Source organism: Canis lupus, chromosome 32, assembly GCF_048164855.1.
Source record: "Canis lupus baileyi chromosome 32, mCanLup2.hap1, whole genome shotgun sequence".
NCBI lineage: Eukaryota > Metazoa > Chordata > Mammalia > Carnivora > Canidae > Canis > Canis lupus.
In genome coordinates, this window is record NC_132869.1 from 33,713,085 (window position 1) to 33,739,143 (window position 26,059).

Below are 26,059 nucleotides of genomic sequence, written 5' to 3' on the forward strand. Positions count from 1 at the left end.
GAGCCCTTGGCAGGGAGGGCTCTGGTGGGAGGGGCCAGCTGAGGATGTGGCCTCACATCCATTACCATGTTGGTTACTCACATCCAGTAGCAGGCAGGACTGATGTGACTCCCATCTTACAGATGAGGAAACTGAGGCCCAGCAAAATGAGGCAACATGTCCAAGGTTAGTGAGCCTAGGATCAAGGTCTCCAAACACTCAGAAAAGGGCTCTTTTAATTAGTCTCTAATTAATTGCTCATCCTAAAAATCTTTCATGGAAAAGGGCATCTGCATAAATTTATAGACTAACTAGCAAATAAAGGCATTGCTAATTATTACTGACTGCGGGGCATTCTGGGGAGGGTCTCAGCCAAGTCAGCTCTGCTGATTGCCTCAATCCCTGACCCTGACCAGAGCTAGCTAATTGCAGGAAGTTGCATTCATTCAGAAGCTAGGGTAAAGGCAACAGTAATGAGTTCCCCCTTGGAGTCTGGTGCATGCAGGAATGAGTCACGCTGGATGAGAACAATTGACTGTTCTGTAATCACCTCCAGCAGCTCCTGCTCAACACCCAACAGGGCCCCAGAAGAGCCTTTCCAGGTATAATGAGGCTGGGCAGGAGGAGATGGATGAGAATTCACGGGGTCTCACCAGGGCAGTTTGGCTTACAATCTGTCTTAGCCTTGAGCCCCAGGCAGGTGGGACTCCACAAAGAGATGATTCCTGCAAGTGCCAAGTGTCCCAAAGTTCAAGGGCAGGAAGTCATTTGCATCTCAGATGGGAGGAAGAGAAGCAGGGGGCTGGCCTCCAAACTGCTGGAACCCTGGCCTGGGAGCAGTGAGCACACAGACCCTGGCCTTCCTAACCCTGGAAGGATGCTAATTCTTCCTTCTATTGAGAAACAGTGACCAGGCAGGCAGTGGTGGTGAAAAAGGGGACTCTTGGCAGACCCATATATGATGTACATGACCTCAGTGAGCCCCCTCTCCCTTGGCGACCACACACACACACACACACACACCCCTCCTTGCTCCTACTTTCCTTTATTTTCCCCATAAGGGTGTGTTTCCTGACATGGTCTGTGGAGTCCACATAGTGGACCATCTTATAAATCAGAGGGTTCATTTCTCTCTGCACACTTATCATTTACAGATGAAGAAGAATGGGGGCCCTGAGAGAGAAAGCCACCTGCTCAAAGCCATAGCAGCCAAACTGGGACTAGGGTCAGAATGCCCCACTAACCGTCTGGTGGGGTCAGTTCACTTCTGCTTCTCTCTCCTGATCACTTGGCTGCGTGAGATTTTTAATCCCAAAGGACTGTTCTCTCTTACCCAAGCCCCAAACCTAGGGCACTCCATTTTTCTGTGGATGTTATGGCCAAAGTTCACACCAATAAAGGTAAATTAGAAAGAAGATCAGCAGGAGGAACAGACTTCTTTTTCCTTCGAAGATGCTACTGGGATTCATTTTCACCCAATTTTATCAATCCTTGTGTGGAGGAAGAAGTTTTGTTCTATATACCAGGGCAACCTACCCGCAAAAGACACCAGGCAAACACACATTCCCACATCGTGAGTAGGGCTTCCTTGCAGATCAGTGGATCTCCACCTTGGCAGCACACTGGCCTCAACTAGATCAAAATTACCAGAATCTTGGGGGCTATGTGGGGGGCAGGCATCAGTGTTTATAAAGCTCCACAGGTGATTCCAGTGGCAGACCAAGTTGAGCACCACCCCTTCTTATTCAATGTGAGGCCACCAACCAGCAGCACCTACATCACCTGGAGCTTGTCAGAAATGCAGAACCTCAGGTCTCACCCCCCACCTACCAGGTCAGAATCTGCAATGTCCTGGGGCCTACCGCTGATTCATATGTTCACCAGAGTCTGAGAAGCACTGGCACTTTATATAGTCATCTCTATACCTGGTAGCAATTTTGCAAGGCAGGAGTTCCATTCTAGAGATCAGGAAATGGATCCTGAGAGAGGTGAACTCAATACAGTTGGTGAAAGGACAGCCAGGACGTGACCCCAGTCTGGTTCCAAAGACCATACTTTGTACCGCACAAACCACTTCCTACAGCACAATACAATATATGGCCGTGGGGGACTCCTGGGTGCTTGGGCCCTCAGACCCCCTGGGCACACCGCACCCACCTTCGAACAGGAGCCCACTTCCAGTGTTAAGTTCCCCAATCTCATAAAAACCAGCATAATTCATGAGAAAGTACAAATAGTAAACACATGGGGGAAAGGTTCACTCTCCCTAGTAATCAGAGAAATGCAAATTAGAGCAACATCGAGGAGCCATTTTCTACGGATATAATTAGCAAAAAAAAAAAAAAAAAAAGCAAGCAAGAAAAGGATGTTAGCAAAGTTGTTTTGAAATAGGTACATTCATACATGGCTGGTGGCGGTATAGATTTATACAACCCTTGAGGAAAGTAATATGGCAACATCCATCAAGAGCCATAAATATATTATGCCCACTGACCCTGGGAATTCACCCTAAGGAAATAATTCAATAGGAGACGAAAAGCTGTTTGTAGGAAGATGCTTATTGCAACATTTTCTGTGAACATTGGAAACAACTCAATATTCAGCAGTAAGGGGATGGCTGTAAACTGGGGGTACATCGGCTCCTGCAGTGGTATGCAGATATTTAAAATGATAATTAAGAAGCCCAAGCAGCAAATGTGGGAGAAATCAAGTAGAATGCAAAACTGTCTGTCTGTACTGTGGTTATTATGATGTAAAATCACGGTGTGCTTCGGATTTAGACAGGGAGGAGCAGGTACAAAGACAACTGATGTTTCAGGCGAGGGGACAATGGGAAGAGCCTCTTCTAGTACATCTACAATGACCCACACCAGCAGAGCTGGCCCTTCGAGAACAGTATGGGGGCTCTGTGGTCAGGAGCTGTGTCTCTGAGCGGGGCACAGAGGCACTCCCATTCTTCATCCCTGGGCAGAGGGCCACATCGCCCGATTCTACTCAGAGGTGGGAGGAGCTGGTCCCTTCTCTCCTGAGTGGGGTGAAGAGCATGAGGCCATGGGAGACCCTTCCCATCTTACCATGAAGCCTGGGGCACAAGTGCAGCTGCCCGTGATGCTGTGGCAGTCAGCGCCGTTCTGACAGGTGCAAGGCAGCTGGCAACCATTGCCGTAGTAGCCAGCAGGGCAGGACTCGTTGCAGTGGTGGCCAGACCAGCCTGGCTGGCAGGTGCACGCTCCAGTTACCGGGTGGCAGCTGAGCAGATGAGAAAAGAATGAGAGAACAGTCTGGCCAGGGAGGCAGCCACGTCCCAAATTCTGCCCACTCCAAGTCTGGTCTGCCAGGGTAGCAGGATCAAAGGGCCTCTGAGGTTAAACTGCTTACTGACTTGTTTGTCAGAAGGTGCCAAGGTCACATGGTCTTAATGGCCCCAAGAAACTGAGGCTCATGGTAACCATATAATTTGCCTCAAGTCACATAGCAAGGAAGCAGCAAAATCAGGATTATAACACAGGTCTTCTGACTCCCCAAAAGTGCTCTTTATGATACAAATACATAGAGTCTAAAGGAGGCAGCCTTCTTCGGTCACTTCCCAAGGACTACGAGCTGCAGAGCCTCCCTCGCCCTGTACCCAAGGCGGACGCCTGCTGCAAGGGCAGGCACAAGACGGCTGCAGTGGGACCCAGTGGTTCTGCATATTGTAGACATTTGTTAAGTTAAAATGAGACCTCAGGGCAGATGTGGCCTCCCACCTCTGGCAAGGTCTACATTGGAAAGGATACTTTCCATCTGGGCTTTGCTAGGGCTCTTTAAGGGTGAGTATGATAATGTCCACCCCCTATCTGCCTAGGCCAGGGGCAGGGGCTGCTCGGCATGACCTTTAGAGAATAGGGCAACCTCTGGCTAGCAGAGGTCTGATCCAACAGTCAATATCCATTCATGATCAGAGGGGATGCTGGTAGGGTGACCGTGTGCTTCTCAGAGCTTTTGAGGGGAGTGTAAATGCCCAGTGGCCCCAGCTACTGTGTCTGAAAACCATCGTTATATTTGCACAGAGCCCACACTTTCCCTGGGCTGATCCCAGTTAGAGCAGGGCGGGGGTATTAAGGTCAGCACATTCCCGGGAGATCTGAGACTCCTCTGATGGGCCATTTGGCTTGAAGAGTCCCAGTTTTGCCAATCTTTCTTAGAATGTGATAGAGCCTAAGACTTTCCACCAAGCCAGCCTGCCTTCCTGCCTTCCTTCTTTCCTTCTTTCCTTCCTTCCTTCCTTCCTTCCTTCCTTCCTTCCTTCCTTCCTTCCTTCCTTCCTTCCTTCCTTCCTTCCTTCCTTCTTCACGTGGGTGAGACCTACACTGCAGTCTGATGCTTTCCTAGCCTCCCCAGTCTCCTCTCCATTTTCCCTCACAGCTGCTTCCCTAGTAAATCTCTTGCACGTGGGGAGAACCCAGGCTAACACTCCAAAGAAGATGCTGGATGGTAGAGACCAGCCGGCCTTCCTAGCTAGATTCCCTGTGTCACTTGCCTCCTGGCTCGGGAGTCCAGCTCAAGGGATATGATCAAAAGCAGCATGCTCTGGGCTGGCAGGGGTGCCTGGGTACGACTCTTGGTTACACTAAATTCCACAAGGACATGGGCTTTGTCTCCTTGGGTCACTGGTGGATCCCCAGTGCCTGGCTTGTATTCACTGCCCAATTAAGTATCTGGGAGTGAAGAGTACTTTCACTAGAGTAATTATTTTCTGTGTCTATTGACTTGTTTATCATCTGTCTCCCCCACCAGGTGGCAGCTCCAGGGGGGAAGTCACCTTTCACTGTATTGTACCCCAGGGCCCCGCAGAGTCCCTGGCACGTTGGAGATGCTCAATACATATTTGGAAAATGAATTAATGAACACACTAATTGTGTGAAGCCCAGCCAAGCTATTTCTCTTCCGGGAGCTCTGGTTTCCTCACGGAAAATGAGGGATGGACAAGAGCAGACAGTCCTGGAATAGTAAATGCAAGTAGCTAATAATCATTTTGGAAAATGTTTAGTCTCATTAATTAGCAAGTCAAAATAACAACTGGGTATCACTTTTTCTCTACCAAAATAGTAAAGTTTTTTTTTGTTTTTTTGTTATTTTTTTTAAGAAAAGGGACAATACTCAATGCTGGTAAAGGGTTCTGGAAAACTATTTGGGGTTACATATGTATCAAGAGTCCTAAAAATACTCAGACCCTTTAGTCTTATAATTCCATTTCTAATATTCTATCCTGAGGAAATAATCACAGTTGTGGAGAAAGATTTATGCATAGAGATGTTCCCTAAAGCATTATTTATAACAGTGGAGAAATGGAAGCAATTTAAATAATAATGTGACCAGGCTATTAAAGCATCAGGCATTTCACATATTTCTAATCTTCAGATAAGCCTGTGAGTTAGGCATTAGAGCCTCTATTTTACAGACGGCACGTGGGGGTTATGGGACTTGCCCAAAGTTGCACGGCTAAGTCAGTTGCAGCAGGATTCAAACCCAGGTGGTTCTGACCATGTTCCGTCCACTGCCCCATGCTGCCTTTGACGACAAAGTGCTCATTAAATGGATTATGACAATTCGTATGAAGAGATGTTGGAGAAGTAGTCCATATTTTCCACACTCGTTAGTGATATAAAGTGAAGTGAAATAAGCAAATGATATACAAAATCATGATCTAAAATACGGAAAAAAAGATATTTATATCTCAATGGAGATCTATACATGTACACATGGATGAGGAACGAGCAAATCACAACAAGATGGTTTGGGGGCTCATCTCTGGATTGAGAAATTATGAGTGATTTGAAGATTTTTCTTTAAATTTCTATGTATTGAACTTTCCCAAACTGAGCATCTGTTCTATTTATAAACAGATGCAAAGCAATAAAAATTATAAACATGTAGAAAAGGAGAATCATGTCAGAGGATGAGGGTTTGAAGACTTCTTTACCTTCATGGCTCCAGACAAACTCCTCCCTGAGTCCTGGACCATGAGGCAAGAAACAGTAGGTTGCATGGGTGCTACGGGGCTGGGGTGGGGGTCCCATGTGGTGGCCCTGACCTTCTGCTAGACAGACGTGGGGCACATTGCTCTGTCTCAACACTGAGCGAGCTCCTTCTTGGTTCCCACCTTCCAGGGGCCTCCCCTGGGGCTGGGACCGGCTCAGCGACAGTCCTGGAGACTGACACTCTTGAGTCCAGCATAGGACCTGGCAGCGGGGGCTGAGGCCATCAACCCTGCTGGGCCCCAGGGGTGCGTCTGCCCTGCCCGTGGCTAGATTCTCCGGCTGCAGGCCCAGCTCTGGTGGGACCACCGCCCTGTGGGAAGCAAACCAGGCGCATGCCAGCCAGCGAACATGGACTCCTAGGAACTCCTGCGCTGCCCGCTTGCTGTCTCAGCTGCCAGGGCTTTGGCTGCTCAGGGGCGAGTTCGCTGCCAAATTTACTTTTCACTCTGAGAACCAGAAAGCTCAAAACTGATTCTGAAATCACTTCTTTCTCCCTCTTTTCATGTCCCTAAAATTCTATGTAAAAACAACAACAACAACAAAACAACCAAGATGTCTAGTTTTCTTAATTTGATGGCTTATCATTTATTATAAAGCCTCTGAAATCCCTTTGAAGAGAAGGTGAGGGACTACTGCTGGCTGAGTGGTTTGTGACACAGAACTGGGCGCCTTCGTCACGTCTGATCTCTGCCGGGCACCCCCTCCTCCCCACTGGGCCAGAGCCATCCCCTGTGGTCACACGGTGGGGAAGTGACGGCTGGTTAGGCTCAGGTGGATGTCCCCAACACTGGTGTTTTCAGGCTGGCTCGGTTTGCTCTGCTCTTTTTTTTCTTTTCCCTCTTCCTTGCCTTTCTGCCGTGTTCCCCCACATATAGATTAATCACAAGGTAATAGAAGCCAAAAGCTGAACAATACGGGAATCTTTTCAGATTTTCTGCCTTTTTATTTATTTATTTTGGGGGCCTGCTCTGAGATTTCTATCAATGCTGCGTCTGTTGGCTAAATAAAATCTTTCAAAGGCAATGCACGATGATGGCTGCTGGAATTCGTCTATGACAATCCAGTTGCGGAGGGGACCCAGCAGAGGCCTGACGCACAGGCACTCTCTTTCTCAAGGTGATCCCTATGTGAAGGAGGATCATTTCTTTGTGTGAGCTACAAAGCATTTATAAAGAGAACGAACTGATGGGGGAATCTCACCAGCCACTTCTTCCTTCCCCGGGCACGTGCATTCAAGCTCTTTGAAGCAGCCTCTCCGGAGGGGCACCAGGCAGAGAGAGAGGCTGGGCCAGATGAGTAGGGTTTTCTTTGGTTGGGGGGTGAGAGTACTGTGTCTCCCTGGGAAAGATGCTCAATGCCTTGCAAGCCGTCCAGGTAGGGCTCTGTCATAAGCTCTCTTGGAAGCCAGGGGGGACATGGGGCTAGGCTTCTGGGGATCCCACACTCTATTTCTTGGGGAGTTGGGTGGAAACTTCACTTGCAAAGACCACAAGAGAACTTTTGCCCCCACTGGGCTGATGATAGGTGAAGGACAGGTTGGGGCACTGAGGCACAGAGAGGACAAGGAGCCATATGGGGACATTTGCTCAGACACAGAGGTAGTTCTGAGGCCAGGACTTAGGGGTCTAAGACCCCACCCAGGACAGCTTAACTGCCTAGAGTTTGGGGGTCAGAGGGTCCTCCCTTTGCCTTTCTTGGATCCCAAGAGAAGGTTCTGTGATGGGACAAAGGCTCATGAAAGGAAGGAGTGACCTGTGTCCACATAGAAGAAAAGAGGTGTTCTCTGTGACCACGAGAACAAAGCCAAGAGCAGCATGAGAGAACAGAGGCTCTGACCACGGGCAATGCTGTCTCTCCCCTCCCCTCCCCACCCAGGAAACCGGTTTGCCTGTCAGAATTTGGGGGCAGGTTGCAGCCACTGGCATCTAGTGGGTAGAGGCCAGGGATGCTGCTAAACACCCTACGATGCACACGACGGTCCCCACATCAAAGAATTATCCAGCCCCAAATGTCAATACAGTCGGTTGAGAACCTCTGAGTTAGATCGAATGAAAGCGCTGTGAGTGTTGTGGGTTTAGTTATTGGGCCAGCGTGCCAATTACTTAAAAAAAAATAAAAAAATAAAAATAAATGAGGCAGACATGAGCTCAGGGGGCAGAACCACCTTGAGGACTGGGCTGTTTCAGAGGAATTGAGGGAATCTCCTTCCTGAAGTCCTGCTCTGTGCCAGGCACCGTGCTGTGCTGGGCCTGCAGAGGGGCCCAGCCAGGCCACTGCTGCCCTCAAGGAGTCTGGCCTGGGACCCAGCCCCGCGTCACGCAGACACCGAGGAGCCCAGCCTGGACCCCCCAGTTCTAAGAACCGCTACTGCCTCCCAGTCCCTGAAACAGGACACGTGTTAAAGACAGTAAAGCAAACAATCATCAATATTGGATGGGCTGAGATTAGCGACGGAGAAGAGGGAGTCCTTCCAGATTAATAATGCATCGAGGACTCCTTCAGAGGAAGAATAAATTATGCAGGGCACGGCTGCTCAGGCGCAGGAGGGAAACAATAGCTCTTTAATTCAGGGGCTGACTGGGTCTCTATGGCAGGGGTTCTCCCGCAGTGGCCTCGCTTCCCGTCCCTGAGACAGTCCTCCCTTGGCCGGAGCAGGGGTGGGGGGTCCTGGTGCTGTTCTCCACTTGGGCAACAGGCTGAGGCAGCTGCCCAGCCCTTGACCAGTCATATGGAACCCCATCTTTAGAGCCTTAGAGCTCTTACTGTGTCCTCCAGACCTAGCCCAGATGCCACCTCCTCCAAGAAGACTTCCCTGACCAGCACAGCAATCTCCTGTGGTGCTTTCTGTACAGAGCCCTGGTCACAGTGACGTGAGCACGCGTTGGGACCCAGCGGGGCCAGCCACACACAGCTCACCGATTCTAAGATGCACTTTCCCCCCCATTTCACATCTCGGATATTGGGTGTGCTGTACAATCAATGGTACGTCATGGTTCAGTTGCTAGCATTTTCCTTTCTTAGTAATACAGAAAACAGAGCTGTGCCTCACTATTGATAGTGTCTTGTATTTGCAGAAATGTGGTAGAAGAGGCTCGGGGTGTATGAGCGCTCTGGCCTGAGTTCCTGAGGGCTCGACTGGAGCTGAGGGACTCTATTTCCCCCTCATGGTCCGGCCCTGCCGGCACTCAGTGTTTGCTGCCTGAGCCAATGAGTGCTCGGGGCATGGACAGGCCTGCTCTGCTACTGGCTCGAGCCCCTCTCAGCAGCCTCCTTCCCAGCCTCCCGCCTGGCAGGGGGCACCACCCCAGCTGCCCAGCCCCCAGGACTGAGGACCAAGGACAGCCTCCACCTGAGCCATAACACCACTGAGATGCCTCTGCTGGCAGTGACCAGACCAGAGGCTCTTGGGGGATTTGTGGAGAATCAGAAGCTGGCAGTGAAGAGGGGGCTGAGGCCAAGTCCTGGCTGTCCCAGCAACGGGTTTGCAAAGAGGAGGCCTCTCCGGCCTGCAAATAGCAGCAACACCCACTGCTCAGAGTTGCCAGTCCTCCCCTAAGCTGCCCTGCAGGTCCGAGGGGTGAAGGGAGGCTTCACCCTTCACCACCCAGATGACAGGCAGCCACATACAGGGCTACGGACGCCTTATCTGGGGCTGACAGTCGCATTTGTTTCCAGAGGGTGGTGCCAGCTGGTGCATGAGGCAGGAGTGAAGAGATGTGAAGAGGTGTCGGGGGCTGAGGGGGGCTGCTCTGGCTCCTCTGCCTCCCAGACTCAGGCTCCTCGGGAAGCAGCGCTTGGGGCCGGCTTCAGCTGAGGTGTCCTCAAGCCCGAAAGGGCACAGGGCCAGCTGTGACAGCCCTCTCTGGGCCCCAGGAGAGCCCCACTGATCTCTGAGGTCCCTTCCAGTACTGGCCCTCTGTGGCCCAAGCCCCTGCTTCTGCCCTCTGGGCCTCAAGGGATTGGGGAATGTCTTAGATGTGGAAGCAGGTGGAAGGGAAATTTCTCAAGGACAGTGGCCCCCGAGTCTGTGGCATGTGAGCCCAGACGTCCCTGCACCCCAGGACTCTGCGACTCCATCCCACCCTATGGTCCTGAGGGTCACCAAACTCCCTCTTTGCTCCTTTGTGAGGGGGTCTCAGGTTGGCCCGTTTTCAAAGCCGGCAGCTGGGTGCGGTAGACCGAGGCAGGTGACTTGGGTCCCGGTCCCGGCTGTCTGTCCAGCTCTGTCCTTCTCTTATTTTCATCAAAGTGGTTAGAAGCAACGGTGACTGCTGTGGTCCTGACTTTCACCGCCCTGCCTGGGTGACCGGGCTGGAGGCGAGGGTCTGCGCCCTGAGAAGCGCCCTCTGCACCAGCGCCCACCCACCCAGCTGTCCCCAGGCTCACCTGAGCCCAGCTCCTACCTGATGGTGTTGTCGGCCTCACAAGGGCAGGGCAAGGTGCAGCCTGAGCCGTGCAGTCCCTCGGGGCACAGCCGCTCCTGGCAGCGTGGGCCTTTGTAGCCAGGCTCACACTCGCAGGCGCCGGTGGCGGGCGAGCACTGGCCCCCGTTGTGGCAGTCACAGCGCTGTGAGCACTGGAAGCCGAAGGTCCCGAAGGGGCATTCCTCTTGGCACCTGCAGGACAGCAGACCAGGCTTGAGGCTGTGCCCCCTGTTTCCCCTTCCAGACCCATCCAGCATGCACCCCCTGCCTCCAGGCCTGGGCCTGGTATACTGCGCTCAATCCCAGCCTCTGCGGCTCCCTTCTTGTCCTCAGGGAGCACCTGTGAGGTCCCTGCTTTGTCCCTGGTCCCTTCAGTCCCCAGGCATTGAGTTTGTACTCCCATATTTCATTGATTCTAAGCCTTAAGTGCGGTTTCTGTGTCACTTTTTGATTGCAGTAAAATACACATAACATAAAATTTACCATTTTGACCATGTTTAAGTGGCATTAAGTATATTCACGTTTTGGGCGACCGTCACCACCATCTCCAGAACCTTCACATCTTCCCAGGCTGAAATATCCGCGCCCATTACACAATAAACCTTGTGTTTTTAAAACATGCTTTAGCATCTCTGCCATCAGTTCAGTCTTCCAGCTGATGGCATGTCATGGCTTAGTTATCAGTGTTTTCACTCTTAGTGGCAGGTAACGCCGATGCGTCTTACCATCGATGGCACCTTACTTTTGATGAAATGTGGTCCTTTCATTTCTACTGTTTCTGTTTCTTATCTTTTAGGCAGATGCCCAGTCTCCCCTGGTCAGACTGGAAACGTGTCTCTACCACAGTGTAGACCTTCCCTGAGTACAAGAGGCACCCTCCTTCACCAGATGGGACAATCTCCAACAAAAGTGACTATTTCCTTTACCTTGGATGGAGGCGGGGGAAGCGTGCTCAAGGCAAAGGCTGGGCCTCGCCCATCCGCTGGTGAGGCGCCCCCCAAGGAGGACTACAGAGCCCCTTTCATGTCCTGCCTTTTGTGTAAAGTAGCTTGCTGCTCCTTGGAGGTCCCAGCATAACCGTGATGACTCCACTCATTGCCTCACAGCCACTAGTCGTGGATCCTCTGTGGAGGAGTAGGGCCCCCGCTGCTGACTGCCTGACACCCCTCACCCCAGACCAGGGCTATTCCCCAGGGGTGTGGAGTCATTGTCACTGCAGCTGGATCCTGACAGGGTCAGGGGTACACCTGGGGGCATACAGGGTAACAGCGGTGGGTGACTCCTGCATCCCAGAGACAAGGGAAATGACCCGAGTCCCAGCACTGCTTCAGGGGTGCTGGAAGGGCAGTTCTGACATCTGCTTTCTCATCATAAAATGGGAATGATAATAACTAAAGCTCACCAGGTTGTTTGAGGATTAAACGAGATAATGGGTGTAAACATTTGGAAAGGTGTCCCACGCACTGTGAGGGCTCAGTAAGAATGATGGTTATGATTAATACTCTTGTTAATACTGTTTTCTGAAGTTCTCATAGCAGAGCCCATCTGACTTTCCGCCCCAGATGGGGGCATGGAAAGGTCCAAAGGGAAGAATTCCAAAATGTCAACCACGGAGTGGGCTTACAGAATTCTAAACTGTTCTAACTGTCATCTAGACAACTGTTTTCAGGCATTCTTATGCCTTCCACAATAAGGGTACTGGTGTGGGGGGAATAAAAAAAACACCCCTCAAACAGCCCTAATTTCTTTATTAAATCTTGGACAGTCATGAGTTGGAACCAGTGTTGGGACTAGGACAAGGAGAGCCGTGTATGGGGCCCCTTGGGTGCTGCTCACCAGGGGGCGTGGCCAGGCCCTAGTGATACTGTCGAGCTGGGCGGCAAGTGCCTGAGGCCTAGTGGCCAGGGTGTCGGATGCGAGTCTTGGCAACTCTGCATGGGGCACCTCTGTCTCTCTTCTCTTTGTCACCTTGTGCCCATGATGACAGGGAGAGGAGGAGAGTGACTGGGGTCTAGGCCTTAGGGCTTCCCCAAGGAAGATGCCACCCATTCTCCCCTTAGAGTCACTGTGGCAAAAGGAGGGATGTGGAAGAAAGGATGAGGGCAGCAACCGGGGGCAGCAGTTGGAGAGAAGCTTCCAGCTAAGCAGGCCCTAACACCAGCCCCAGGCCCCTAAAGCAGTGGATATGCCCATCGCCCCCAATGTGGAGTTGAGGGGGCTGGGGTGCAGACAGGTGAGGTGTGTGCCAAGTTCCTACAGCCTGCAAGTGGCTGACATGACCCCAGATTGCTCCCCTGCAGCTGTTGCTGCATTTTAGCCAGGCTGAGGTCCCTTTTAATAAGAAAACATAAAAGGGAAGAAGATAGAAGAAGGAAGAAGTTGTCTAGAGAAGAAACAGAGGGTAGAAGACAGGAAGGAGGAGGGGGGGAGGAGGAGGATGGAGGAGGGAAAGAGGGAAACTGAGGCAGGACAGTTGGACGTCAAGCACCGAACAGCTGGAAAGCCACTATCTGAACTGCTAGTTCCTTTTCAGCCTCAGAATGGATTTTCCCAGAAGTCACTCAGTCTGGTTCTCTTCAGATGTCTCAGGCACCAGGGCTAGAAACCCAAGCCAGGAGGCCCTCTTGACAGCTCCTCCCTCCCCCTGGAACATTCCTGCTCTCTGCTACCCAGCAGAACTGGGCAGAGCGAGCCCTGGCCGGTGAGCTCCTCCTGAAGGGCACTACCCCACCCTGCCATATTTATGAAGTGACTGACTCCACAGCCCCAGGAAAAGAATCTGGAAATGAAATATTGACAAGCTAATCCATTTACATAATCAGCCTCTCTTTTTTTTTTTCCTACTCACAATTTAAACAACTTATTTATTTAGAGATCAAGCAATGACTGCTAATGAATTTTCCACAAAGCATGCTAATAACGGGGCCTGTGGAACAGAAGGGTAATCACAGCAGGAATTAGTTTTCTACTTAAACATCCTTCCTTTGCAACATATCAATCTAATGTGTCTGATATTGCCATTAACACCCAGATCCATTGCTCAATTAAATTACAAAATGAGCTGCAAAGCCTTCGTTACGTTTCATGTTTAATTTGCACTGGATTTTGCCTATCTGGGGAGGCCCGCATTATTACATCCACTCAACTTTAATATGCTTGCAATGATTTGGGGAGGGTTAATGCAGTTGTCACCTACAAAATTAATGGAGGCAATTTTCTAAAATATTAAACACTAGGCGGCCCGTTGAGGTGGGAAACCCAAATGCTACCTGGCCCTCCCACTGAACCCTCTCTAGTTGATGGGTGAAGCTTGCTCAGAGGGCCCCAAGGATTTGGGATTTCTCTCTGCCCCAGGATCACGGGTGGGACCCAACAAGAAGAGGGATTAGGATTACTTTTCTGTTGGGTACATTTTGGCAGTGAAAACCGAGAGAGTCCGTGACATAAGGCCTACTGGTGCTGAGTCCATCCAGCTGGAAGTCTGGGCCTGTGCCTTTCCAGCAACAAGTGAGCTTGATTACCTCTCATGTGTAAGTGGACTGAAACAAAGGGTCCTGTTCTGGTTCTGGGGTCTTTTGCCTCCTGACCCTACTTGCTCATCCTGAGCATTTCCTTATTAGGGGAGAGGATGGGGATAGAAAGCTGGGCTCAGTGCTTCAGCCCTCCCCACCACCCTGCTAACCTACCCCAGAGACCCCGTCTCTGACAGAAGTCAGGGAGGATCTCTGGATGCCATACCCCATGTTCTAAGGCTGGGAAGCCCATGGAGATGCACTCTAGCTCACAAAGACATCAGACCTGGCTCAAAAGACTTCAGGCTAGAGGCCAACAAACTTAGGCAAAAAAAAAAAAAAAAAAAGGAAAATTGCTTTTCTGACCATCATCAAAGATTTGGGGCTGACTCCAGTGACAGTTGGAGGAGCCCAATTATGTTGTCACAGCCAGGAGGATCAATTAGTTGACTCAGCCTAAATCCCTGCTTGCTGATGTTACCTGGGCAGGGGAAGCAGAGGGATGGCGAAAAAATGTTCCTTTTGCTTCACTTTGTCTGGGCAAAGTAACAAAACCCAGGGCCAGAGATGAAACATGGATCCCACAGAAGCAGAGAAGGGGTGTGAGAGCTTCCACCCTACCGCTCCTCTCTCTGCTAGAAGAGACATATGTAGTTGAGGCATGGCCTGGGTCCTGTGGTCCTCTTCCAGCTCCGAATTCACTCATCTTCCACAGCACCTACCCTATCATCACAGCATCTTCCTGCAATGGCAAATGTGCACGTACAGTAATTCCTCAGTTACGTGTTTTGTGGTTTATCTGCTCTGCAAGGCTGGTCTGATTCCAGGACATGGGTGCCCTTGTTCAGTTGTCAGGCCACTCGCCCTCAGAGGAGGCAAACTGATGCCAATATCCTTTTGGTATAAACTAAATTCGGAATAAAAATGGAGTTCTAGAAGAAATCATGCAAAACATGTGAACTAGTTTACACTCCCAGCTTCTTTGGATTATTGGTGCCACTGCCTCCCTCCAGTGAGGCAGAAAGCAGAAAGGGTGGTAGGTGTTCACATTCCTCTCCTGGTAAGTCAGAGCAAGTCTAGGGCTTGGGTCACTAAGCAGGGGGAGGTGTGTGTGTGTGTGTAGCAGACCAAGGGCCAGGAAGGATGAGCTGATGAATCTTCCAGGCAGGAGGACTCTGAATACTCTCTGAGAAAGTAGGAAAGCTCACAGAGGAACACTGTGGGGTACTGAACCTCAGCCACTCTCTGCAAAGCTGCTGGGAAAATGAGCAACACAAAGAGCAAGGACAGTAGTTGACAATTCTCTTACCTGTCCCCCATGTATCCAGCTGTGCAGTGGCACTGTCCAGTCACATGATCACATTGCCCTCCATGGTGGCAAGGACAGTCCTGGCTGCAGTTCTGGCCGAATGTCCCTGGTGGGCAAGGCTGGGCACACACTGCTCCCTGAAGCAGATGAGGGAAGACATAGGGGTAGGGCAATCCTGATGCCACTCTCTCCTAGAAGAGGCACAGCTAGTACAACCCCAGGGACCACCCCATTTCCTCAGTGGGACTTTCTCAATTATAGAAGCATAAGAAGCTGGACATTGTGGTTCTAAAGTCCCACTTGAGAGATAGGGAGACTGAGGTCAATTGGCTCATCCAATTATTCAGCACACATCTATGAAGTGCCTACCGTATACCAGGCACTGTGTTAGACATTAGGGATACAAAAATATGAGGAAGGCTCAATTAGTGACCTCCCAGTTTACTGGGGAGAGAGGCAAGAAAAGCAGATAACTAAAGTACAATATGCTAAGTGCTCTCACACTGGCATACGGTAAAGAGCTGAGGAAAAACAGAGACTGATTCTACATGATGGTCTGGAAACACACACTTCTTTCCCAAACCCTGTTAACATAAGAGCAAAGGGGGAAAGGTATGAGCCTACAAAGGCAAAAAGAATGGGAGCAGAGGTCATGCAGGACATGAGATGTCACATGCTGGAAGATAGTAACCTCAGAAAAGCTCAGGAATCAGAGATACCAGGAGACTCTGAGGGTCAAAGTGCAGGTATGCTGAAAGTTTATAAAAGAGAGAACAAGACCCCAGACCTCTGCCCCCACTTCAAAGAGCCAGGTGACTTCCCCAGTCTGGCAGAAGCCTGGCCTGGCAGTTGACTTTTGAAGAGGTTGGCCCATGTAGGCTTGGTCATAGGTATACCAAGCTACAGCTGAAGGGGTGCCATGAGAAATGAGGAGCCCACGCAACTTCACCTGCTCAGCAACTAGACTGCTGATTATCACTCTATTCCCATGGGCAGAATGGGAATTCTTTGGAGGATTCTTTCCTGGGGGCACCAATAAACTCAAGGGGAAAGACCTACCAATAGCAATATTTAAGGGTCCTATCGGTCACAACAAGCCTGGCAACACCCTCTACCCATAGGCTTCCAACCAGCTTTCCTGAGGCTTGCTGTAAAACATGAACAGGTGGTGAAGGGTCACTAGATATTTCAAATGAGGCTCTAACATGACAGATGAAGACCTAAGCAGGCAGACAAATACACAAAAGGAACACAGAGGTAATGGGAGCTATGCAGGAAGCAAAGAAAACATTTAAGAAGAGAATTATAAACTTCTATTATCATTAAAATGGATATCTGTAGGTAGTTATATGAAATCATTTAATCTATGGGAGTGGGGTGCTATAAAAGGGGACAGCCTGAGAAAAGCAAAGAGTTTTTGAAATCTAAAAATAAGATGGCAGGAATTTAAAAAATTGCAGTAGAAGAGTTGGAAGATGAAGAAATCTCCCACAGAGAAGAATAAGAAAGAAGGAGGAGGGGGAGGCACTAAGGAAGGAAATTGTGAGCAAAATATAATAAAACTAGATGATCAGTCCAGGAGGTCTGATAGCTGATTAAAAGAGAATTGCAGACAGTGGAACAGAAAAAGTGGAGGTGTCTAAATTAAATGGGAAAAATAATACAAGAAAAATTTCCCAGAATGGAGGGATGGAAAGCACTGATCTCTGAATTGAAAAGGTCTATGAAAGTGAAAAACACCCACATTAAGGCTTGTCACTATAAAATTTATACTTCGATGTATAAATTCTCCCCAAAGCTTTTAGAAACTTACATTCAAAAGAACAGGAACCAAGGGACACCTGGGTGGCTCAGGGGTTTAGTGCCTGCCTTTGGCCCAGGGTGTGATCCTGGAATCCCAGGATCAAGTCCCACATCGGGCTCTCTGTATGGAGCCTGCTTCTCCTTCTGCCTGTGTCTCTGCCTCTCTTCTATGTCTCTCATGAATAAATACATAAAATCTTAAAAAAACAAAAACAAAAGAACAGGAACCAAAAGGTACTGGACTTCTTAACTTGACTAGAAGCCAGATGATAATGGAGCAATGCCTTAGAAATTTGGAGGAAAATAATTTGCAACCTAGAATTCTATATCCAGCTAAACTAACATGTAAATAGGGATTCAACAAAGACATTTTCACATTCAAATAGCCTCAAAAAATTAACTTTCCATGAACTTTCTCAGGAAGCTACTGGAGGATTCTTTTTTTTTTCATCCAACAGAATTATTCAAGAAAGAAGAAAGAAATGGGGACACCAACAGAGCAGAGAAGTTAAGGGAATTTCAGGATGCCAGTGAAAGGAAGTCCAAAATGACACAGGGCAGCAGGAACTGAAGCACACAAAGCTCCAGTGTGGGAGTGCGGCCTCAGAAAAAAACAGAAATGAAAAGCAAATTGAGAGATTGCTGATGTGTCTGACCTTATTGACAGGTTTCAAGTTCTGCCAGAGAGTTTTAGGGATAAATTAGTGATAATACAGAAGTGAGCATATTAATATAAACATTGATTTTGAATTCATTATGTCTTGATATTATGAAATCATTAATGTCATCAAAATGATTCAACCAACACTTATAATAAAGTCCCACTTGAGAGGGTGGGGGAAGGATTGCATGTGTCTGTATCTGATTTGAATATTCATCTGTGGTAGGAAGTCAACAGATTCAACAAATGTCTATAATGGAAAAGTCGGGAAATGGCAGTGAAGTATGTGATGCAGAAATATGGAGGGAAATGCCAGAAGAATCACCCACAGGATGTGAACATACCTGCCTTCCTGGATGAGTAAGAGGACTATTTTCCCCTTCCTCCAATACTAGCCTTGTGAGAGTAGATAACTTTAAATATTATATCTATGAATCTTAGGTCTTTACTAAACAGACCTCTGAACCAGCTGCCCTTCCAGCCTCTCCCACACTAGAGATAGTCATTTCTCTTACAGAGAATGAGGATTCTCATGCAATTAATTAATCAATTAGTTCAACATCCAGTTATTACGCACCAATAATTGCCAACCCGGAGGAAGCAGTTTGCTTAGGAAAATGCTGCCAGACCCAAGTCATTTTTCAATATCATCCAGTTTACTGTAATGAATTAAGTGGGAGGCCTTTTAGCTCAGACTTCTCTTCCCTGCTTGTCAGAAGGTGAGGGGCTGAGATGGGGCAGAGGGAGAGGGCTTGCAGGGGCAGAGGCAGCAGCTGAGAACAGCAAGATGAGTGTGCATGTGAGGAGAGGGGCAGGGAAGAGCCACAGAAGGGGGTGGGAGGGGTCCCCCACAGAGGCCTGCCTTCCTCACTGCACTGCACAAGCTTCTGAGACATGATGAGGGCTCCCTAAGGAGGCCAGTAGGGAAGCTTGGTGCACAGAGTACTTCCTTCCAACATTTTCCAAGGAAATCAGGCATCCTGGAGACTTTTTGGACAGGTAGGCAAGCACCAAGAAGACCCTGCTCGACATTCCCCAACTGCAGGTACCCCAGGTGCCTGAATCCCTCCTCAGGCTGGAGCTCCTGGAGCCTGAAGTAGTTCCATACCTTGGAAGGGACAGCTGCCCAGTGTGGTTGACGGGACACTGGACTCAAAGTGAGCACTGGGGCTCAAGTCTCAGCGCTGCCTCCTCCCAGATGGCTGAGCTATGACAAGTCCCGTGATTGTTCTGAGCCTCAGTTTCCCCACCTATAAAACGGGAGTCAAAACTCCCAGTCTCCAAGGTGGTTGTGGAGGTCAAGTGAGGTTGGAGATGTGAAGGAACCTAGTACAGTATCCTAAGAAGCAGGCCCTTAACCAATATTAATTCCACCCAAGCGAACACCTGGTGTTGTACCTACTAGGGGCCCAGCACCAGCGGAGCCTGGGAAGAGTGGGAAAACCTTAACTGATAATGTTGCTGATTGGAGGAACAGGCTTGGGGGATGGATGGGGGGAGACAGCAGGCAGCGAAGTGTTCACTTAAATAAGAGAAGGCTATGGCTTCTCTTCCGGTTTTCTGGTTTTTCTTTTGCTGTTATGAGCTGAATTGTGTCTACCCACATTCATATCATCTTATCTCCAGGTAGCCCAGAATGTTGTATTTGGAGATAGGGTCTTTATAGAGGTAATAAAGTGAAAATGAGGCCCCTGAGAGTGGGCCCTAATCTAATCTGATGGGTATCCTTATAAGAAGAGTCAATTAAGACACAGACACCCACAGAGGGAGTGGGTAGGATCTACAAGCTAAGGCGGGAAGCCTCAGAAGGATCCAATCCTGCCAACACCTTGATCTTGGACTTCTAGCCTCAAGAACTGTGGGAAAATACATTTCTGTTATTTAAGGTCCCCAGCCTCTGCTACTTTGTCACAACGACCTCAGCAGACTCACACACCTGCCCTCTGGTCAACCAAGGGGGTTGACTGCAGTGGGTTCTTGGGCGGAGTGGCATCCAGAAGGTTGCATATGAGGGGAGGCAATAGTCCTGCTCCTCTGAGAAGTGGTTAGACCAAATGGTTTGTCAAAATCTGGAAACCAGCCACTCTTTAAGAGGACGGTGGCTAAATGGAGCATAAATAAGAGGCCTCAGGCAGGCCACCACCAATTCCTCCAGAGAAGGAATGACCCAGACTCTCCAACCATCTGAAGGCATTTCCAATGACCACCCCTGTCCCAGGTAGCAGGGATGCTCTCAGTGGTCAGTGACTAGTGGTTGGTGCGGGTGCTGAGGAAATGGTCCAGGTACCGGCCAGGGCATGGGTCTCGACTAGCCATCCTTCCTGAACCTGAGCATCTGTGGTTTTACAGCCTTGGCTCCAAACACCAATTGCTGGCCCTCTGGGACACGTTCCCAGCACATCAGCCCCATCTCTCCTCAGGCCTGTTGCTTCCTCTATGTGGGTGTGGGTGTGGGTGTGTGGGTGTGTGTACATGCACATAAACACACTATATCCAGCTTCCACCATCCGACTAGGAACTCCTAACGGGAGCTGATCACATCTCCTCCTACTTCCCCTTCTGTCTTCAGTTCTCACTCTCATCCAACTACTCACACCTGGCTTCTCTCCTCTGAAAGGTGAACGATAAAGAGTAATAATTTCCCAGGCTCTTTGCAAAGGCCCCTCCTGGAAAGAGATAACGACAGCTAGGCAAGTGGAGTGTCCTACAGGTACACCTAGAGCCTGGTGGCCAGGAATCTCTGAGGAGGGGCCTGGAGGGCCAGGGGTGCTGGCAACTTTTCTCCAGCTCTGCTCAATGTCTCAGTTCTTTGGGGAGCTTCACTGTGTGAGTTAGCAATTGTATTCTTTAGATTTTGAGTATGGCCGAAGCCACCGGAGACCAGGGAGAAAGTGAGGTCTTGGAGGATGAGGAAGGCGGGACCCTTCTGCCCAGCACCCTCTTCCTGGCCCCAGCCCTTCCAGGGAGGGGTCCCAGGGACTGAGCCACAGCTTCACTCCACTGTGTCTCTGCATGCACGAGGGGTATTAATAATTCATACAAATCTGCAAGTTAAATGCTGTGTCAAAAATAGAAATGCAATTGTCTACAATAAAATTAAAAACATAAAGTCCCCAAATCCAGAGGCTTCTATTGACAGAGCTTCTTGTCATATGGAAGAAAAAAACCTCTCACTGTGCTGGGGAGAAAAAAAATCCTCCATGTGTTGGCCTCCACCCTTCCCCTGCCTTCAATCACTGGCCTCCATCAGTCTCTTTGGAGATGCCTTTACAGGTACAGGGCCTGGCCTGGGCCCATTCTCTTCCTACCTCACCTTGATCCAATCTCACTGCCTACAGCTAGGCCTCTGAGGACCCACTCCACGGGTGGTGGAATTCTGGAAGCCAGTTGGAGATAAGTGGGTCTTTTCAGAGAGTGGTGCAGGGTGGGAGAAATGGGCAAATGTGGGAGAGACAGCAACAGCCTTTATCCTCAGACACCAAGGGCTGCGGTTTGAGAGTCTGGAGTCAGGACACCCAGATTCTAGCCCACCTTCCTCTTAACCAGAAGTGTGGCCTTGGGCAGCTCACTCAGCCTCTCTGGGCCTCAGCTTCCTCGTCTGAGAAAGGAATGTATTAACAGACCAGTGGTGTTCAAACCTCTAAAAGCTGGGAGACCCTGTTTTTATGTGAAATCTTACCTAGAACCTCAATACAGAAAGTAGATCCAAATGGAGAAGAGCAGGTATGTGGGACCCAGAGTGCTAATTATTAAGCTCCTCATCCTCACCCCTAAGAAACCCTAGGGTCTGTGAAACACAGAAGGAAATCCTACAGTCTCGATCAATTACTTCCAAATGCAGACCTACAGACAGGCTTGGCTGCCTCAGAATCATCTAGGGAGCTTATTAAAAGATAGAGGCCCAGGCCCCAGAAGGTCCCTGGTGGGGTCTGGGAATCTGTACTTAAGCCCCCCGTCTTCAGAAACTCTGGTGTGCAGCCGAGTTTGGACACCACTGGACCATATCAACTCCCGGTCCTTTCTTGCTCTAAAAAATCCTGGCGAATCTGTGCCTGTGTCCGTGGGCCTGGTGGGCATCCCTCCTGCCTGCTCCCTGTGACCCCTGCGTTCACAGCCTCCCGAAATATCCTGCTCCTGCTCAGCAACCCTGTCCTCTCCAGCTTTGCCAAGTCTCAGGCCCCAAGGGAGACAGCTGGCTGTGTCACTGAGCTTCCCCTGACACAGGGTGTGTTACTGGAGAGTCAGAGGCAGGGAGAGAGCCCAGGAAAGTCAGTCTTAGTGACTCTCTGCTCCTGAGAAGCTGGGGTCTGTGGCAGGGGAGAGGAGCACTGAAAGAGCACGTGAGCTGAAAAGGAGGCTCATAGATAGGCTGTGGGATCCAGGGATGTAACACAAGCAATTATAAAGGACTTGAGGGTTTGCAAGCACTTTGGACGTGCACTGCCTCATCTGAGCCTTTTGCCAAGCATGGCAGCTAGGAAGGCTAGGGCTTAGCTATTTAGCAGTTCTGCTTACAGATGGGGAAGCAGAGACCAGAGTAGCTGAGCGCTTTTTTCAGGGTCAACGTTGGACAGAGCACCTGAATTTCGACCCGAGAGGTTATAATTCCCATCCCCTTTGTCCATTGTAGTGGTTTCCAGACATAAGACCTGGACAGGTTGAGGCAGCAACAGAATTGCCTGGAGCACATGTTAAAATACAGATCTGGGCCCACAGAATCAGGAAGTGTGTGTCAGAGAGCAGGGGGTAGAGGCTGGGAATCTCAAGTTCTAGAACTGCATGGGATCCATGCTCTGCTATCTTCCCTTCACCTCCCACCGGCTGCCCTGTCCTTACACCACACTCTGTCCTGTCACATCCGGCCCAGAGCCCGTGGCAGCTCAGGCGAGCACCTACACCTGGGGACAGGGCTAATCTAGATTTCAACTCCTTTGAGCATGAGGGACCACAGGCACAGAGAGGTTAAGTAGCTTGCCATCAGTTCACACAGCGCTTAGAGGCAGACGTGATTCAGAGTCGTGTCCATGGCAGCCCTGGCAGCGTCTAGGGATGCCCATGACCACGGATAGGAGGGAGGATTTTCGGGATGGGAGAATTTAACCTGGCAAGGTGTGTGAGCGAGGGATGCCCACACCTCTCACGGGGTTCCACCCAGGTCCTGAGGGCCCACCTACCGTCCAGCCTGGGGGGCAGGCACATTCTCCAGTGATGTGGTGGCAGGTGCCCCCATTTTGGCAGGGGCAGCGCAGCTCGCAGTGAGCCCCATGGCTCCCAGGTGGGCACAGCTCCTCACAGCTGCATGGAGAAGCAGAGGTGTTAGCCACGGCAGCATTTAGTCGGACGGCAGGGCCCCAGGGCTCCCCAGGAATTAGTGAGTTCACAGTCAGTGTGAACTGGGCCACTAGCTGAAATGCAGTCCTGCTTCCTGCCAGAAGGGGGAAACAGGGCTCGGATATAAGGAACTGGAATGTTGTGTGCTTGGCCAGTACCTGTGGGATGACTTTAAGTGCTCATAGTGTCAAGAAGAGTGTTCTGGGGAGGAAGCCTTCTGTGAGACGACGACATTTTTACTTGGGTCCTGAGGGTGAAGTTAGTTTCACTGGGAGAAAGGAGGGAAGGGCATGCCAGGCAAAAGGAGCACCAGGAGTAATGACACTGAGAAGGGATTAATCAATCCAGCTTTTAAGGATCCATCTAGATTCTAAAAGATTTAGGGAGAGAGGATATCTGGAGCATGCCCCATTTCCAGGCTCTGGAAGGTTCTCAGTTACTGTAACAGGCTCATGTGCACTGCTGAGGTATGAGGGAGCATCTGCGCAGGATCTTGGCCTTGGGCCTTAGGGCACTGGCCCTGGGCATGAGTGGGACTGGCCAGGCAGTAAACATCGTCAGTCAAGGATGTGTCCCTGGCCAGTGTCCTTGGGTGCCCTCTCAGGACCTAGGGCTATTGGGAGGCCACTGAGCCATCGACAGGATGGGGAGAACTTCAGTCTTGCCTCTGAGCAGGGGCGGGTCTCAGTGAAGCAGTACAGACTCCTGGAAACTGGAGTGAGGGGCTGTTTGGGGTCTGAGGGGAGAAGACAGATCGGAGCAACAGGCAACAGTGAGTTCCCCGAATCTATACACGATACCTGCCCGGGGCCCTCGTCCACCTCTTTCTCAAATAGCCTGGAAGGGTCAGGACCCAGGGGAGTAGCAACATTTGGGTTGTGATCAGAGGAGACTGCTAAGCTGAGCTCTGGGGCCCCGGGACAGGACGGGGGAGGAGTTTAAAGTGCTCCCCTGGCCCTGCTTGGTCTCAGGCTGCACCTGTTCCCCTGGGGCCTGGGTGGGGGCAGAGGCCTGGGCATGTAACCTGCATAGGACCTGGAGTCCCAGCGCCAGAGAGCTGGTGGCCAGGACGGGCTTGAACTCCCTTCTGTTCCCACCATCTCTCGGTTGGAGGGACCCCCCACTCCACCCCCACCCCCTCACCCGCAGGTACTCACTAGACTCCGGTGTAGCCGGGCGCGCAGAGGCACTGGCCGGTGCGGGGGTCGCAGCTGGCCCCGTTGTGACACTGGCACGGCAGCTGGCAGCCCTTGCCGTGGGTGCCGGGCGCGCACAGCTCCTCACAGCGCCAGCCGCGGAAGCCGGGGGCGCACACGCAGGCCCCCGTGATGGGGTTGCACAGGGCTCCATTCTGGCACTGGCAGCGGTTGCTGCAGTGGGGGCCCCAGTGGTCGCTGTCACAGCCTGCAAGACAGGAGCCGGCCAGGGCTGAGGGAGGACTCTCCATAGGACGGAGGGCAGTGCTGAGGCCCCAACGGCCTTCCTCGCTGGGCACTGCTCTCCCCTGGCGAGGAGGCAGCAAGGGCCATCGCCCCCGCCGTTGCTTCACTTTCAGTTCAATTCCTTTACTTTCCAAGTAGCCAACCTCAGAAGGTGCAGGAAAAAGCAATGTTTCCCTGGGAGGGGGCAGACAGCTTTCAAGATCATCGTATGTAATTAAATGTTTCAAAGAGTGCTATCTGAGCCCGCTTTGCAGAAATATCCACAGCTGTGAAAAGGGCCTGAATGGAGAGCCCCAGGTAGGTCATCCAGCCTACTGCCACCTCCCACTAGGACCCTCACCTGGTGCATACAAGACACACAACAAGATGTCCCCACACCATAGCCTCATTCACTTGAATCCTGGAGTATGACGGATGCGGAGTTCAAGCATGGACATGGATAGGCACAAAAAATGTTCCAGGAGGTCAGTGGAAAGATTGCTCCCAGCTAAGGAGATTAGGCAAGACTTCCCGAGGAGAGGGCATCTGAAATGGGCTGTCTCTCCCTTGTCTGCCTTTCAGAGTGACCAACTGTCCTGGTTTCAGCACTAAAATCCCACATTCTGAGAAATCCCTCAGTCCTGGGCAAACTGGAATGGCTAGACATCCTACCTCCTGAAGACAAGGAGATGAGCAGTTGACCTTTGTGCTCCCGTGATTCTAGGGTTTAGACACCCAGAAAGGGAAGGGGGCGGGTGAGTGGGATTGGAGAAGGTGTCTCTGGGCAGGCTCAGTATGAACAAAGAGACAGTGGCACTTGAGGGCTGGGCAGGTACAAGAGCACAAGGTTCTACTGAGGCCAGTGAGTACCTGGGATCTTTGGGGACTAAGGCATTGATGGAGGAGTCACTCCATCAGCCCCACAAACTCCCTTGCATGTACCTCCCACTTGCTGATCAAGGTCAAGTGGTCAATGTCATGGAGGCTGTCCCTCATCCTTTAGAAGAAGGAACGCCTGGGTGGCTCAGTGGTTTAGCGCTGCCTTCAGCTCAGGTTATGATCCTGGAGTCCCAGGATCGAGTCCCACGTTGGGCTCCCTGCATGGAGCCTGCTTCTCCCTCTGCCTGTGTCTCTGCCCCTCTCTCTCTGTCTCTCATGAATAAATAAACAAAATCTTAAAAAAAAATAGAAGATGGAACCAGCCTGGGCCCAAATCCCAACTACCCTATCCTGCTTTATTCCTTCTTTATCTGTGCCCCAAATAATCACATATACAAACTGAGCTGCCAGATTATGAGTAAGTCTCACCCTGTATTTACTTCCTGGTACTACAGAGAGTGAGGCAAAATCAAGTCCAAGAGCCAAAGCAGACTTGAAAAATAAGAATGAAGCTGGAGACACTACACTTCCTGATTTCAAACTGTATTACAAAGCTAGTAATCAAAACAGTACGGTATTGGCATAAAAACAGACACATAGGGCAGCGGTTTAGCGCCACCTTCAGCCCAGGGCGGGATCCTGGAGACCCGGGATTGAGTCCCACATCGGGCTTCCTGCATGGAACCTGCTTCTCCCTCTGCCTGTGTCTCTGCCTCTCTT

General features: G+C 50.6%; 1 protein-coding gene across 6 annotated transcripts in view; it reads right to left on the reverse strand.

The window, feature by feature from the left end:
* MEGF11 (multiple EGF like domains 11) overlaps positions 1 to 26,059 on the reverse strand; it is a 344,857-nt gene that overhangs the window by 52,927 nt on the left and 265,871 nt on the right. For all 6 annotated transcript variants that reach the window (XR_012022801.1, XM_072809212.1, XM_072809210.1 and 3 more), the window contains 5 exons: positions 24,197 to 24,443; positions 22,883 to 23,003; positions 15,245 to 15,381; positions 10,403 to 10,615; positions 3,054 to 3,228 (listed from right to left, as the gene is read on the reverse strand). Coding sequence is in view for 5 of the 6 variants with exons in the window: in XM_072809212.1 (XP_072665313.1) it covers positions 3,054 to 3,228; positions 10,403 to 10,615; positions 15,245 to 15,381; positions 22,883 to 23,003; positions 24,197 to 24,443 (893 nt within the window). In the remaining variant the exon portion in view is untranslated. The remainder of the gene's footprint in view (positions 1 to 3,053; positions 3,229 to 10,402; positions 10,616 to 15,244; positions 15,382 to 22,882; positions 23,004 to 24,196; positions 24,444 to 26,059) is intronic.